This window comes from Nomascus leucogenys, chromosome 8, assembly GCF_006542625.1.
Source record: "Nomascus leucogenys isolate Asia chromosome 8, Asia_NLE_v1, whole genome shotgun sequence".
Taxonomy (NCBI): Eukaryota; Metazoa; Chordata; class Mammalia; order Primates; family Hylobatidae; genus Nomascus; species Nomascus leucogenys.
In genome coordinates, this window is record NC_044388.1 from 73525404 (window position 1) to 73542457 (window position 17054).

General features: G+C 40.0%; 1 protein-coding gene across 2 annotated transcripts in view; it reads right to left on the reverse strand.

Moving 5' to 3' along the window:
* Window positions 1-337: 337 nt before the first annotated feature.
* Window positions 338-17054, reverse strand: part of LOC100581695 (cytidine monophosphate-N-acetylneuraminic acid hydroxylase) — a 58599-nt gene continuing 41882 nt past the window's right edge. The window contains exons 10-15 of one of the 2 annotated variants that reach the window (XM_012509131.2): window positions 16698-16838; window positions 13160-13334; window positions 11546-11662; window positions 6039-6154; window positions 3740-3836; window positions 338-1147 (exon numbers count right to left, since the gene is read on the reverse strand). In XM_012509131.2, the coding sequence (XP_012364585.1) occupies window positions 1130-1147; window positions 3740-3836; window positions 6039-6154; window positions 11546-11662; window positions 13160-13334; window positions 16698-16838 (664 nt within the window). In that variant the 3' untranslated portion in view covers window positions 338-1129. The remainder of the gene's footprint in view (window positions 1148-3739; window positions 3837-6038; window positions 6155-11545; window positions 11663-13159; window positions 13335-16697; window positions 16839-17054) is intronic. The other variant, XM_030817390.1, reaches the window with a different exon arrangement.

Here is a 17054-nt window from a genome sequence, read left to right on the forward strand (position 1 = left end):
GTGGAAGTGGTAGAAATTGGTCAGACCCTGGGTATATTCTGAAGATGAAGGTGACAATTTGTTGACAGAGTGGATGTGAGAGCCAAGTAGAAAGATGATTTCATGGTTTTTTATTTAAGTAATGGAAGTGAGACATGAGATACTGGAGATGGGGAGAGAGCAGGAGATGTGGGGTATATGCGAGAGGAGTGCAAAGGGAAGTGAGGACATAGGAGCTGATATCAGATCAGTGAATTGGTGGTCCTGGTGATGTCAAGGAACTTGTGGTATCAGGAGATCAGAAGGAGAGAACTGGAAAGATAGCAGGAGAATAAAGATAGACTTAGTATGAGAAAAATTCATATTTTAAAATAATCTTTTATTTGCTCACCATAGACATTCTGACCTACATTACATTGATATACATTATATTTTCAGTGAAAACTGAATAATTTACCACACAGTATAAATCACAAAATGTAATTCCTGAATTTCTAGCATTATTGTTATGCATGTGAGCGGTTAACCAGAATAATCAAACATCATTGATGTTAATCTAAGTGAGAAGTTGGTAATAAACACTTCTAATTATGAATCTAGAAATTTCAGGAGACAAATTCCACCATTGAATTCTTGTATCTTCAGAATCAGACCTAGCATATATAATCAGAAAATAGATTTTGAAGTTCAAATCAGTGGTGTGTGTGTGTGTTGGAAATGTCAACATGTAAAACAGAATTCTAGTTAACAATCACATTTTCCTAAGAAAAAATTTGTGTCTTAATCATATGACTATCATGAAAACAGACCATTTCCTGTTTTCACTGTAGTCTTGGATGTTTTTCTCTTCCTGTTTCCTCTGTGACTGATTCCTATCTACTACAGTTATGCTTTATTTTCCACAGAGAATTTGTTCCTATTGGGTTCATTGGTTCTTTTTGTAGAGAACTGTGGATGGAACAAGTAAAATGTTTTTGATCTGGCTATGTAGTGATCCACAAATGTAAGCTATATGCGCAAATCACAAAGGCAACGTGGAATTATCCACTGCTGACGTCATAAAGCATAGTCTCTTTGCTGTAAGCTTCCTGGGTTCAAGATGTAATGATAAATTTTCATTTTGCATCAGATCAGTGAATTCTTGAAATTTTCATGTGGTTTTGCATTCCTGTGAAATGAAGATATTATTAACGAACAACAGTATGAGTCTCATTTCAATGCCTTTTCATTTTCTTACTGCACTGGGGCAAATTTTTATTCTTATTTAGTTCAAGGTCTATAATGCTTCAAGATAAGCGAGAATCTAAAACTGGAATGTGAACTGGAATATGACCCTCCTCCCAAGTCTTAAGGATTTACCAACTGACTGTGGGCCACATGGTATTCCTGTTTATTTCATGGGGCTGATATGGTCAACATCTATTGTTCACTTACCATGGCATGTCACTTTTCTAGACATGCCTTATACTATGACATAACCCTGTGAGGTAAGTGCTATTATTACTCATTTTACAGATGGAAATCTGGAACACAAAGAGATCCAATAATTTGCCCAAGGTCATATGGTAGGTGACAGAGCTGGAATTTTAACTCAGAAGGTCAGACTCCAAGTCTCCTTGAGACAGCAATGTCCAAATGCACACAGTGATCTCTTGATTTCTATTGCCTTCATCTCTGCTCCGCTTCATTCACCCACTTATACAGAAACACCTTTAACTTGTCTTCTTTCAAAACTGCTCCATCTCTAAGACCTTGGACTTGTTGCTCTATCTGCTGCCTCCTTATCTTTTATTCCTGTTGCTTTTTCACAACGGCTAAACCTGCTCAGCATCTGCATTGAGCCCTCTTAATTCTCCTTATTCTCCCAGTTCCCACTCAAGCCCCTTTCCTGGTTTCCCTTACTTCGTTGCCATATGAGGAAGACTTGCCATTGCATGAATTCACCTTGTATTTTTCCACCTTTTAACCTCCCCCACTCTGTCTGGAATATTCTTCCTCTCTCTCTGTTTTAGCTTGTTTAAAACTTTTCCCAATCTTTAAGCCAATCCCCTACCCCTTACTCCTCAAATGCTATCTCTCTACAATGTTCTTCTTGGTCATCTCAAAACCTCACATGCAATCCTTCTTTCCTCAGTATTCCTGACACTCAGTTTGTACAACAAATACAGTGCTCATGAGAGTCTACCTTGTAATAAAGTTGCATGTGGATTTCCTTAGCATCCCTTCTAGCTTATAACTTAGAAGTTCTAGCCCAGTGCTTTATGCTAGATTAGAGTATGGAACAAATAACTTTACAACTGGAAAGGATGTAAAAGATATTCTAATTCAAACCTTAATTTTACTGCTAAAGACATTGAAGCCTATTTTAAGAGGCAAGTCATGCTGACAATGGGAAAGAGAAATTCACTTGTACCTTCCTTCCTTGAATTCATATTAGGAATAAAACCATACGTGTGCTCAGCACTGTGCTAGGCACTAGGGCTACCCAGGTGACAGTTCCTACTTTTAAGAATCTCAGTATCTACTGGGAAAAACAATTAATAGATTATTATAACACAATGGGATGGGATAGCTGTTTGTGGAATAAATAAATGCATGAGTCAACGAGTTTACTATCTTTGCAGTCATATGCTCCCTTCAATCAGAAGCATGAGGAGACAGGTTTTTTTTTTTTTTTTTTAGACAAGAGTTTCCCTCTGTGGCCCAGGCTGGAGTGCAGTGGCACAATCTTGGCTCACTGCAACCTCCGCCTCCCCGGCTCAAGTGATTCTCATGCCTCAGCTTCCGAAGTACCTTGGACTATAGGCACCCACCACCATACCTGGCTAATTTTTGTATTTTTAGTAGAGACGGGGTTTCACCATGTTGGCCAGGCTGGTCTCGAACTCCTGACCTCAAGTGATCTGCCCACCTTAGCCTCCCAAGTGCTGGGATTACAGGCATGAGCCACTGCGCACAGCTGAGACAGGTTTTATAATTCACTTAATAAAATCATATCTCAGGCTGCAGGAAAGGAATGTCAAATCTGATTTGTGCCAGGCAAGTTCATCGTCATTAGTCCAAAAGAGGAGAGAAGTCTGTTGGAAATGAGGAGGTGCTGCTTTCCATTTCACCCTCGGTTTTTAGTTTGTCTCTCTTCAGCTTTTGTTGCTGCTTTCCCTCGTGTGCTCAGGATTATGTTTTAAACACTCACAACCTGGACAATTTTGGTTTTACTTATTGGCTGTATGTTTACCTCAACCAGGCCAAAGGTTCTATGGACTCTGGACTGGATGCACTATTGATTTAGTTTTTTTGGTGGGGGTGGGGGGATGGACTTTTGCTCTTGTCTCCCAGGCTGGAGTGCAATGGCATAATCTCGGCTCACTACAACCTCCGCCTCCCTTGTTCAAGCAATTCTCCTGCCTCAGCCTCTTGAGTAGCTGTGATTGTAAGCAAGCACCACCATGCCTGGCTAATTTTTGTATTTTTAGTAGAGACGTGGTTTCACCATGTTGGCCAGGTGGGTCTTGAACTTCTGACCTCAGGTGATCCACCCGCCTCGGCCTCCCGAAGTGCTGGGATTACAGGCATGAGCCCCCGCGCCTAGCCTGTTTATTTACTTTTAAAAACGCTTGAATGTTCTTGGAATGTTAGCTGTTCTCAGTCCCCCAAAAGTCAGGGTTTCTGTCAGGCAAGGTTTCTGCTTAATTTAGGTGTCAAAGAGAGTGTCACGGGATACACGGTACGATGGCTCCCAAACCTACAGGATATTCCTTACTTGCAAAATCCCAGGCCCATTCTGCTCACAGCACGTCAGGAATGACTTCCAGTTGGGTGGCGTGAGGGGGAGTTTTATTTGAAAATGATTCCAAAACCTGTAAGAGAGATAAAGCATGGGAATGTGCTCTGGAAACTTCCATGCCTGTTCATTTGCCAGGATCTATTTGGTACCTGGCACTCTGTCCTCCCTAAGATATAGTGTTTCTGTACTGTTCCAGCTGTTGATGTAGCTCAGAACTTTCAGGATGTTGAATACAGATAGTCCCTCGAACGAGATTTTGTCTCATTTTTATTGTACTGTGATGTTCCTTGCTTTAAGGAATCCTTATATATGAAAATCTACATCTATATCTTGTACACAAAAGCAATAGAATCTAGTTATTAGTGAAGGTACAGGTAAAGGTATTCTCTCATACATTACTTTTGGAAAGGTGAACTGGCTTCCCGAAGAACGATTTGGCAGAGGGCACTAAAAGCCTAGACACTGTATTCATGGAATCCAGCAGCCCCGCTCCTAAGAATTTAACTTACAGAAGTCACTATGAATGTGTGCAAGACACATCCACATGATTATTTGCCATTGTTTCAAATAGTGAAAAGTTAGAAATGACTTAAAGGTCAAAGAGGTTAAATAAAGTGCTAATATAGGTATGTGGTATCAGGTAAGCAGGCACTAAAAATGATGTAGGAAAATATAATACTGTGGAAAATCGCTTTGATAAACACACAGGTAGAAAAGTACGTATGGTATATGTGCTTGGAAGCAAAAAAAGAAAGATTAGCTAGACACCAAAATATCGATTACTATTTCTGGGTAGTGGTATTATTTGTAGTTTTAATTTTTCATTTTAAAATATTTTTTCAAATTTTTGACAGTGGATATGTATTATTTTTATAACCAGAAGAATGTTTAGTAAATTCACAAATCCCATTTTCAGAGGAACAAGATAAAGTGGACTGTGACTGCTTCCCAATATTCATGATGACATCTTATATTTGTGACCCTTGTTACCAAAACACAATAGAACAAGATAGAGTTTAGCGATTTCCAAGATGGAATTATTTTCTTAAGAAAAAAAATCCCCAAGATCCCCTCAAAAGTTGCCAGATTCCTTTCTTTCTAGAACAAGAGTTAGGTATATGATCCGTTGAAAATGAAAAAAACTTGGAATGTCTTACAGCTGTTAAAAGATTTGAGGTTGACCTGGATGTCCCAATATGGAAGGCTATCTAAAATATATTGATGAGTAAAAAATGCAAGTTGCAGAACATCTGTACTAGGATTTCATTTAAAAACAATAGCAACATCCCAAAGGTGGCGTGTGCTTTGCCAAAATTAAAAAAAAAATAAAAACAACGGCAACAGTAACACTCCCTCACTACCAACTATGTGGGACATCTTATCGAAAACAAATATATTTAGAGAAATGTTGCTATGTCCAGAAACAGGCCTGGGAGGATAAACACTGAGCTATTATCAAAGCTTACCATAAGAGTGGGTGGAGGGAAGGGCAGGAGACAGGGTTTCCGGAGAGGTGCTTGGTGGGGTTACTTCCTTTTTATTTTATATAGCTTCACATTTTTAAACTTTTTCATATCATTTAAAAACATTCAAAAGGAAGTAAGTAAAAAAGAAATTTTAATAAATGCCTCTGCTTGCAAGCTCAGAGTACAAACTTTTGCTTATATATTTTAAATAATTAGAATTTTAAAATTTCTGCATTTTTTTCAGAGGATCTGTAGTAATGAGAAAAAGTACTCTTTGGTGATTATTTTGCAAATATAAAAATGGCAAATTGCCCTTTCTGAATTTCAGTGCAAATATTCTAAATAGGATCCTAAAAACTTAAACCGTTTTGAAGTGCAGGCAGACGGAAACTCAGTGGGCCATTCCCTTACACCAACTAGCCCACCAAATTCATGCTCAGAGTTGAGCACAGACAAAAATGTGATGCAGGAATTCACTAATTCAATGACCATGTCTTTGCCACACAAATACTCATTCTTGTCTTGGCCAACATGCCCTTTCCCTCTTATAATGTATTTCTCTTTCTTATACCAAAACCCACTTCCAGAAGGGTGCAATAACACATTCACATGAATGCGTACATGACTCTTTAATGTTATACCTTCCTAACCAGATTTGCTTTTTAACAAACTAACAAAGGAATGAAGCTCTAAAGGTGGAATCTCACATATTAGTCAGAATCTGGGGGCTTAGGCAGTCACTGACTGCTTATGCATATCCACAGCGTCCTCAGCAATGGACTGGTGGCGCTAGGTGCTTCCAGACTTACAGGTGATGGTATATGTCAGGATCCCGCTGGATCCGTGTTTGGAATCCTATATACAACTCGTCCCAGAGTAGACCATTCTTCACCACGTGTCTGATGACATCCACCCGGCTATGGATCTGAAATAGACATGGAACCACTAGCAGGGGCAACCCAGGAAGCAGAGTATGGATCCCTCCTGTCCCTGGGAGGAGCAGCTGCCCATGATGGCAGAGGCACCGAGAGCCAAGGAGAAGAGTCTCTGGGAGCAGATATCACAGGCTGAGGAGAAAAGGAAAGATGCTAGGTGCAGCAGGACTCAAAAGAAGGAAAACAGGAAATGGATTAAGAGCAGGGGGATCATCTGGCTTAGAGCACAGACTGCAGATTGCTGGGTTCAAATCCAGACTCTAGCTGTATGATCTTGGTCACCGTTCTGTGCCTTGGCTTTCTCATCTATAAAACGAAGACAATAATAGAACATTCCTCATAGGATTGTTGTGAGGATGTATACAAAATACTTAAAACAGGCCAGGCGTGGTGGCTCATGCCTGTAATCCCAGCACTTTGGGAGGCCGAGGCGGGTGGATCACGGGGTCAGGAGATCGAGACCATCCTGGCTAGCACGGTGAAACCCCGTCTCTACTAAAAATACAAAAAAGTAGCTGGACGCGGTGGCAGGCGCCTGTAGTCCCAGCTACCACTCGGGAGGCTGAAGCGGGAGAATGGCGTGAACCTGGGAGGCGGAGCTTGCAGTGAGCGGATATCGCGCCACTGCACTCCAGCCTGGGCGACAGAGCGAGACTCCGCCTCAAAAAAAAAAAAAAGAAAAGAAAAAGAAAAGCCTGGCACATAGTAAGCACTCAAGAAATCTTTGCTGTCATCGTCATTCTAAACGCCGAGTGTTCAAGTATCCACCTGAACATTCAAAGGCTTTAAAGCAGAGCCTGGAAGCTCACAACAGTCTATAGTTTCTGGCCTGTCACAGAAGAGGATTACTTTAAATCAAGTGGTCAAGATCCTTATCCTTAAGGAATCCCAACTTTTAAACTGTTGAAGAGCCAAAGCAGCACAGGATTAGGAGACAAGCAGAGGTGGTCTTGAGTCTCAGCCCTGCACTTACTAATTACGTGACCTTAAGCTTGCTAAGCCTCCATTTCTCTATTATGAGACTGTTGAGAGAAAAAAATGAGATAATTTATATAAACAAAATAAAGAGAAGTTATCCTTGGTTGGACATAGTTTTAACAATCCATCGGCACCAATGTTAGAGTTTACAGGAGGCCTTTCAGTGTCTGCATCACATTTTTCCCCCAGTAAATATCATGCCAATATCAGTAGAGGCAAACTTTTCATAAGTGACAGGCTATTAAATGACACAGAATGATTGCAAGTTTGGCATTTTTAGATCTATTTCTCTTTTTTGCACGATTTGTATGAAACAATTATATCCCTCATGAAACTGAGGTTACAAACATAGGTCAGAGTTTTGCTAATAGAGGTTTAGAAACATGATTCTACAGTTTGATCAGGTTAAGGTCGGCCTGGCTAAGATGCAGTGCCAGGACCTGGTTCCTCCCAGTGCGGAGTAAATGGCCTTTCTTGGCCTTTTAGCTGGGAGAGGAGCACACAGGAGAATTGGAAGTAGGTTTAAGAAACATTTGGGGTGTAAAATGGAAAGGTCTAGATGACTGATTAGATTTGGGGATGTAGGAAAAGGGAAGAACCAAAGATTACTCCTTTGTTTCTAGCTTGACTGACTTGGGGAATGATATTACCAATGATCAGATAGAAAAAGGAAAAAGAACATTTTAAAGAAGGAAGATGAGGAGTTGAACTTTGAACAAGTTGAAAATTATGTATTAAGCATTCAGGTATCCGGACAATTATATCTAGCAGGCAGTTGACTATTAAGAACCCAAAGCTTGACAGCACTGGAGGTAGCCAGAGAGAGCTCTGGGCCGGACAGAGGGATTATTTTTGGAGTCATTAACAGAGAAGTGATGTTAGCAGGTGAGTTTACCCAGGAAGAGACTTGGGAAGAACAGTGGAATGAACACAGAGTCCAGGAAGGAAACAAGAGACTTAAGCAGTGGCTGGGGAAAGAGGAACTCCAAAAGAATGCAAAAGAAGAATATTCAGGAAAACGAGGAGGTACTGTCACTGGGCTAAGGAGAAGACTATTGGTTCACAATGATGGACAAATTGCATGCATAACCTATCTCCTCTGCATTTCCAGATCCAACTAAAATGTTGCAAAGCAATTATACAAGAATAAACTGCCACAGTGAAAAGAAAAGGAAGTGATTCATTGACAGGAGAATTCAACTAATTAGGTGAATCTAGAAAGCATGCAGACAAGTGGAAACCGGAGATGCAGGGCAGAGGCTATAGAATCCCAGACAGTACATGGAGGGGTGTTCGGATGTGGAGGGAAGAGAAGTAGGTACTGTGGATGACAGCAGGGCAAGCCCAAAAGTATGTCCATGAGATAGCTGGCCCCTTCCCTACCCTATGTATGGCTCCCAGGTCAAATATATTTACGACAGTTCTCTCAATACGTAGAATCAATTTTGGGGTGGCGGGAGAACAAGGGCAGGTAGTGTGTTTGTGATGCTGAAAGCAAGAGCCTCCACATTTTGGCACTCAGGGGTCCCCTAGCCTACTAGCTGCCTCCTCTCCTCACCTTCACAGCTTAAAGCATACTGATGATCCTTTGGCCAAATACAGCCTAGCTCTCATTTCATGTAGTCTATAACTCGTTAAGAACATTGACTCAGCCTTCTACATTTATAAATTTGGGTATTTCACATGAAAATCCGGATTTCCAAGTTCTCTGGAAATTTCAGATCAGCTGGAGCTCAGCAGGCCTGCCCCCTTCTCATCCTGCATTCTACTTGATGCAGTCTGCACCCAGCTTCACCAGTTTATGAGATGTGCCTTGCACCAGTGTGCAAGCCCTCTATAAGTAGAGCCTACCGGATGACAGATCCTACACCTATACGTAAGAGCCCCAAATCAGCTGAAAAAAGTCTTTTTATCAGTAAATATGGACTAATCCTGTAATTCTTAAAAGTCACCCACAAAGAAAGGAGGCTCAACCTAGTATAAGTTTTCTTTAGAGCAACCTTGTCTATAACTGGAAGCCAAAGGAGCAATGCCTTTGGGTGTCTATGGAAAATGATTAGTCACCCAGAATTACATGCTGAAACTTACACACCACGAGGCAGGAGACAGTTAAGCAGAAAGTCCCACATAGAAGTGAAGCAAGGAAGGGAAAGGCATGGGTGGGGTCTGGAGGCAGTGAAAGGTAGCAGATTTGCAGCAGAGCTAGAGGGGAGCCCTTCCAGGTTGGAGGAGGAGGATGGTAAGCTACAGGAGCCATGCATTTAAGAATGGAGAGTCAGTGTGATAGAAATGATGAGTTTGAAAGGCAATTAATACCTCCAAAAAGGTGGCAGGAGGGAGGCAATATGAGAAAGCTCCGGGTAGCAAGAAAAGGAGCTCTTCCACATATAGGCATAACCTCTTTAACCAAACCTCAGCATATAGAACTCTCCCTAAAATCCTGGGAGATAAAAGCCCTCAAGCCACAGTATAACAGTACCATGTGCAGAGCAGGCATCATGATTTGCCTCATGGTGTATTTAAATCTGCAACAGAGCTGCAGCTTGCTTTATCCAGCAGATGCATTATGGAAAGCTGTGAAAAAGTGGTATTTTTTCCCAAATTAAATATTTTAAATGAAGTTATTTTAAAATTTTCAAAGGTGAATCTCTGAGGCTAACAGACACCTCAATTTAGAGGTTTTGTAAATTCAGATTTGAGAGGCTACACAGTGGCTAAGAGCATAGGCTCTGAGTTAGACTGCTTGAGTTAAAGCCCCGCACCACCATTCATTAGCTGTACAACCATGGGCAAGTTATTCTAACTCTTATAACCCCAGTTTCTTCCCCCCAAAAATGGGGGCAGATAGTAATATCTGTTCACAGGGTTGTTGTTGGATTAAATGTCTTAATATTTCCAAAGTGTTTAACACTGTGCTTGGCATAAAGCAAGCTTGGTAAGTGTTTGATATATAAAGCAATAAATGCAAAGATTCATTTTATCTAAAAAGGTGTAAGCCTATTTATCATCTAGACGGTGCCTCACACAGGATTTTCTTACATGCAAAAATCCAGTTTTTTTGTGTGTTTGTTTTTTGAGACCGAGTTTTGCTCTGTCACCCAGGTTGGAATGCAATGGCATGATCTCGGCTCACTGAAACTGCCGTCTCCTGGGTTCAAGAGATTCTCCTGCCTCAGCCTCCCAAGTAGCACCAACAGGTGCCCACAACCATGCCCAGCTAATTTTTGTATTTTTAGTAGAGATGGGGTTTCACCATGTTGGCCAGGCTGGTCTCAAACTCCTGACCTCAGGGGATCCACCTGCCTTGGCCTCCCAAAGTGCTGGGATTACAGGTGTGAGCCACCGTGCCCAGTGCCAGTTTTTTTGTTTTAAAACCTATAAATCAGGTAGCAGATTATTAGTTTTACTGAAGTTTCAATATAGGATTTCTTCAATAGCAAGTACTAGTCAATTTATTAAAATGTAGTTCAAGAGCACATTTATTACATCTATTAAGTGAAGGTATATTTAAACCTCTACATTTAGGACATCACACATTTAAATGGCACATATAATAAGTTTAAGGGCAGACCGTATAGCCTCATAACTAATGATTCTCACATTCATAGACAATTTTAAATTACAATGCATGCTCACATATATTATGTCATTTGACTATCACGACAAACTGGTAAGGTGGGAGCAAGCCCTGTGGAAGCAAACAAAAACCCCTAAAGCTCAGACAGCTTAAATAACTGCTCAAAGCCTCCTAATCAGGAATCATGATCAGCAGAAAGGGGCATCAGTCCCCATCTTGACACTGTCTCCAATGCCACAGCTTTTTACATAATGCTGCCACTGGCGAGGGATTTGTTCAGAATTTGAATTCAATAAAATGTGTTGCTTCATGTTGATCTAACTCCTTTCTAGAGACACCCATTGGGAGGGGCAGAGGAAAAGGAAGGCAGAGATCAATGCTCACAGGTCTAATAACAGCTTAGGTCGAGCAGGTGTTTGGAAGTAAGCAGATAAGTCAATCTTTGGGAATGGCTCATAAAGAAGTAAGTGTGAACTTTGATAAATAACAATGTTTTAATATTGGTTTGTTAGTTGTGACAAACGTACCATAGTAAAGTGAGTTGTTAATAATACTTTGTATTATTATAATTATATTAATTATAATTAATATTGTATTATAATATTGTATTAATAATTATATTAATTATAATTAATATTGTATTATAATTAATATTGTATTAATTATAATATCCTTGTAACTTTTCTGTAAATCTAAAGTTATTCTAAAATTAAAAGTTTATTTAGGAGGAAAGGGAGGGAGGAAGGAAGAAAGGAAGGAAGGAAAGAAAGGAAGGAAGGAAAGAAAGAAGGAAGAAAAGCAGACTTCCACCAGTGTTGCTGCTTACTTCCTCATAGGGATGTTCTCGTTGTGGTCTTTCTTTTGGGAAGGATAAATCTAAAAAGTCAACCAAATAGTCATATCCTCCAGGAAAAGGATTGAAGTCCTCATCTGTCTCAATCATCTGTGCAAATGACAACATGGTAAAGAGAAGAATATCAATCAAGTGGTCAAGGTCTTTAAAAATTCTAAGAGTGTGTAAGACTCAAATGCTCTTAAATGATAGATGATAGGAATGAACTGGAAATTAATATTAAGAGTCTCTTCTCTCACCTGAACTGTGACATTCAAATCCTAGTCTATGTTAGCAAAATCGCTTCATGTCACTAACATCAAATGTATAGAGCTGGTTATCGCTATCTGAAGTACTATTAGTAATGAGACATCAAATCCCACCATAAATTTGCAGGTGAGGAAATAAATGTGGGATGTTTCTCATTATCATATAGCAGCTAAATAGAAATGGTTTCACTGAAAATATTTTATAAAAAACTGTCAAAAGTTTTTCTCTTTTTTGTACCAATTGTCCTAATGAAAATATCATTTACCAATGCTTCCTAGGTCATTAGATTTCAAAGACAATTTTCTAGAAATTATCTGGGAACTAATATAGATATTAACCATTTATTTGGCTGAGGACTGAAAAAAACCTTGCCTCTGCTACCCTTTTATTTCATTGAAGAAAGAATGTTTTAATACCCCCCAAATAGAAAGGACTCAGTCATGGAATAATAACAATTCATCCCAGAAAAGAGAGTTGACATACATACCTGCTCTCTTACTTATTTCACTATTTGCCAGCAAAAACTTTGTCACAGACTGGCCATGGGCCCCAGCTAGGTTTTTGGGGATCATTGCTTTTGAAAATAGCAAGTATTATCTGGCATTAATGATCAGGAATTGAAAGATAAACTTGGGAGTAGTTCTTACCCTGAGGGTAACGAATACTTGTGTCTTAAGAGTGTGAGTGTTGTCCATTTCCTGATGACATCCCTAAACTTTGCTCCCCTGCACAACCTCAGGCATCTCCTATAAGCCACAGATGGCTGGTTACTCACTGACTTTGCAGTTACTCCTGTCCCATTTCAGACCTCCTCTTTGTCTTGCACCCTCTGTCTGCTAGTATTTAGTTTGCTTTTGGAGATATGTCCAGTTTTGGTGACTAGGTTATAACATGAACTCTTTCTTAGCTTGTGGCTCTGTATGTATGTGTTAGGGCTAGTTTAAGCTGTAGACCTAGGCCTATTTCTTAATTTGTGCAATTCAGCCTCAGCATAGCTGCAGATAAGGGTTACCTGCTTCTACCTCACCTTGCTCCAGGCCATCACCTCTTTGGGTGGATCCTACCTTCTAGCCCCACAGTTTAAATAGCTGTTCCTGCCATGCCAAAAACACTCACAAACAACAAAAAACACATGGTGATAGGAGATAAAAGATGTTCCAAAAGAAATACTTAGGGACTTAAGAACATTCTCTAAATATTCAACAAGAGATTGCTGATCAATTGTGAAATCTGTTCTCTGTTAGGCAGTTGATAGGACTTGATAAATGCTTATTGGAAAACAAACGGGTGTTCATGCATTTCCACTATACAAGAAAGCAAAGACGAACAATAGCATACCCTGACCACAAGGTTGTAATCTTTAAATCCAGCCCAAGTGAAGTATTCTTTTATCCAGGATGAGTGAAGAAATATTTCATCTCCTACAGCAGCATTCAAGATTTCCAAATAAGGTTCAAAATCCCAGGAATCCTTGTAAATTTTGGTCCCTTCTGGAGGCTCTATGATGCCCTTGCTTAAAGACACAAAGGTGTGAGAACAGTGAAAGAAAGTAACAAGTAATGAAGGCAAAAGTTAGTACTTAAGTAGCAAAAGTCAACCAGACTAGCAGCTTTGAGACCACTCAGATAATTCACAAGAGGTCCCACAAAAGTGCCTCAGTGGTCCCACCATTGCCTAAATCAGAGCAGCTCCTATTGTCTAGTGTGATAGGTTTCTAAGTCAGATTTCATTTGAAGAAAGAAGTCTATGTCTAGAAAAAAAGTGTGAAAACCACTAATTTGGGTCTCTTTGTTTCAAACAAGTAAATTACGGAAATATTGCTTATAATCTGGCCATATGATTTTGTGGATGCCTGCACACTCATGCCTCCCCACTCCAATTAGCATATAGGTTTGGTGAAAGTAGCAACCATGACTGAACCCACAGCAGGTGCTCAATAAATATTCGTTGGATATATGGATGACTTTAGCCTATCTTTAAGAAATTCCCAGAACTTTGTGTCTCTAATATATGGTGCTCTTGCTGTCCTAATCAAAGCACAGCCAATAGACAGATGCAAGTTTTTATCCTTAAACCCAGCCAGTAATGTGGTAGAGTTCTCTGACAATCCTAGAGTTCTGTCCATCCCATATGAAGATGTATCCTTGCATAAAACATGGAATTTTAAATCCCAAGAATGGAATAGGATATGATCTGGATAAAGAAAATATAAGGAGGGAAATAGGTGCCCATCTCGTAAAGACATGGCAGGTGGTGGTAGCTGACCCTCTTCTCAAAACTATACTTTTATATGCCCAAAGCTACAGATGTACTGGTTTCTGTAAAAAAAAAAAAAAAAAGTACCTAATCCTAAAGCTTCTCATTTCTAAATGTATCTCAAATCTTCTTCTGCAACTCCTTGCCTTGCCTCAGTCTGGAGCTTCACTAATCTCTTTCTATAGAAAGCCACACCCTCCCAACCACCCTCCCTTACTCCAGTGGTTCTACCTGTTCCCCAGTCCATTCTCGGCAAAACTGAAATGGCTTTTCTAAAACACAACTCAGTAACGTCCCTTCTTTGCTTTATAACTTTCTGCAGCTCCCCTCACTCACGGGACAAATTCCCTGCACTGGCTTCTGGGGCCTTTCTCCAAGCCTGGCCGCCGCCTATCTCACCCTTTTCCTCTGCTTTTCACTCACCAGCCCTCTACTCAGGAAGACAGATGGCTTCGTGAGGGCAAGAGCCTCTTCACAGCTGTATCCTCTATACCTGGGATGATGACTTGTACACAGGAGTTCAATAAATCATTTCTGAATGAATTACATATATTTATGCCCTCATTCAAGGTATCCGCATTCACCAAACCCATTATACACTTGCCTTCTCCAGCACATGCCATTGCTTCTGACTAGAATCTCTTTCTCCTCCCTACTTACTCGTGACATCCTCCTCATCTCTAAATGCCAAAGACCCAGATTAAGCTTTCCTTAGTCACAATTTTTTCCTCTTCCCCTTGCAAGGCAGTTAGAGCACTTGGTCTCTGTGTGTCCTCTATACTTTGTCTTAGCTCTAAGACCCAACAGTGTTGACTTTCTAGTCACCCAGAATGCTTTGGTGAGGCACAAGAATACAAATGCAGATTCCTGGGCTCTACCTCAGATCTACTGAATCAGGATCTGTCGGGGAAGGGAGTCCAGGGATCTGGATTTTTGTGAGTCTCTTCAATTATTCTGATGTTCATTAAATCTTGAAAACTACTGCTGGGGCAATCGAAAGAGATTTTTGGAGAGCTAGGCAAATGTAAAATGACAAAGACTCTTGAATACCTTGCTAAGAACTGGAATAATTAAAAACCTTTAGACCTGGAAAATAAAATTAAAAACACTTTTATCCTGGAGGCACTAAGGATATCCTACAGAATTTTAAACAGGAATGTTTGCATTTTAGAAAGGTTACTTTGTCAGCAATGAAGAGCAGGGGCTTTCAAACATTTTGCCTATCATCCCAGTAAAGACTACATTTTACATTAGGACCCTGGAGCCCCCCTACCAAGGGTACCTATGAAACAAAAGTTTCATGAAATAATACCCTTGTTACATGCAATGTACTCAGGTATTTTCTATTCTATTCCATTTTATTCTATTCTATTTCATTTTTAAAACATTGGCTGTGAGCAATGGCATTCATTTTGGGACTCGCCAATGGATTGTGACCAGCAGATTGAAGACAGTGGCATGGAAGATGGATCAAGGGAACTTGTCGGGGAGGCACAGATACAAGTTGGGGGGCACTGCAGGAGTCTAGGTGAGAAATTTTGAGAGGCAGAATTAAGGCCAGGGCAGAAGAGGCTGGAGATGAGTGATGGATTTGTGAGTGCTTTATGAAGGAGAATTGACCAGATTTGATAACTTGTTTAATATGGGAAGTTAGCAAAAGACAGAATGAGCTGATTTACCATTCATACTGACTTTGCAGAGGTAAGGCTGGGAGACGGTGAGCTTTTGGTAATTGCATGTACCACTCTCCAAAATGTTAGTCCATTTCCAAATAGCCCATGATGGTTTCATTTAGCTTAAGAGTAGTATTCAAAAAAATATAGCTTTGTGATATCATGTTAACTTTTCTTGGATTGCATTTCCAGTGTGTTATTGTTACTTGTTCAAATGTACTATCTGTGGAATGGGAAATTGGCTAATATTTGCACTGACATGAAAACTAATTTTCTTATTGCTTTTTACTTTCATAAAATAATTTATTTTTGAGCTGTATCAATGGACCTTAGTAAGATAAAAGATTCTTCACTGTTTAGTAAGGTTCTGAGATGATGAAAACATTTGAGTCATTGTTATATAGGATGAAAAGATAAGGAAAAAGTTCAGTCTTCTTTTCCCCTAGATTTGTGAGATACTTATTGGATAGGCCATTTTCTTTAAATGGTAAGACTTCCATTTTTAAAAAGTGATGTAGGCTGGGTGCAGTGGCTCACGCCTGTAATCCCAGCACTTTGGGAGGTGGAGGTGGGCAGATCACGAAGGTCAGGAGTTCAAGACCAGCCTAACCAACATGGTGAAACTCTGTCTCTACTAAAAATACAAAAATTAGCCGGACATGGTGGCATGTGCCTATAATCCCAGTTAGTCAGGAGGCTGAGGCAGGAGAATCGCTTGAACCTGGGAGGTGGAGGTTGCAGTAAGCCGAGATCGCTCTACTGCGCTCCACCCTAGGCGATAGAGTGAGACTCTGTCTCAAAAAAAAAAAAAAGTGATGTGTGGATTTTACTGTATAACAAACAAAATAGGAACCTGTCAAGAGGCCAGAGGTGAGCCATTTCTTTTCTCATAGTATTGAAAAAAAATTATAAAACATTTTTATCCTCTAAAAATATTTAAGCCAAACCTGTCTGTTGGATCCTTCAGCATTCTTCCCAGATCAAGGGTGGCTCCAGGTCGAGGGGTCCATGTTATCACATCAGAGTTTTTCTTGATAAGATTGTTGAGTTCATTTGGGTCATTTTTGGTGTTTGTTTCCTTGATGTACCTGAGAAATAAAAGCATTCCCATGTAAGAAAGTGTATTCTCAGGTGCATGGTCTGATGAGTACAATGACAGATTTTTGTTTCGTTTTATTTTCTCCACATTTTCACTTTTCAATGCTCCTCCACTTATTCCATGGAAAAATAAAGACTATATTTGGGCTAATGTCCCTAATTAGAGAAGAAGTGTTTGTCAAAGAAGGGTGTACTTATATTTTATT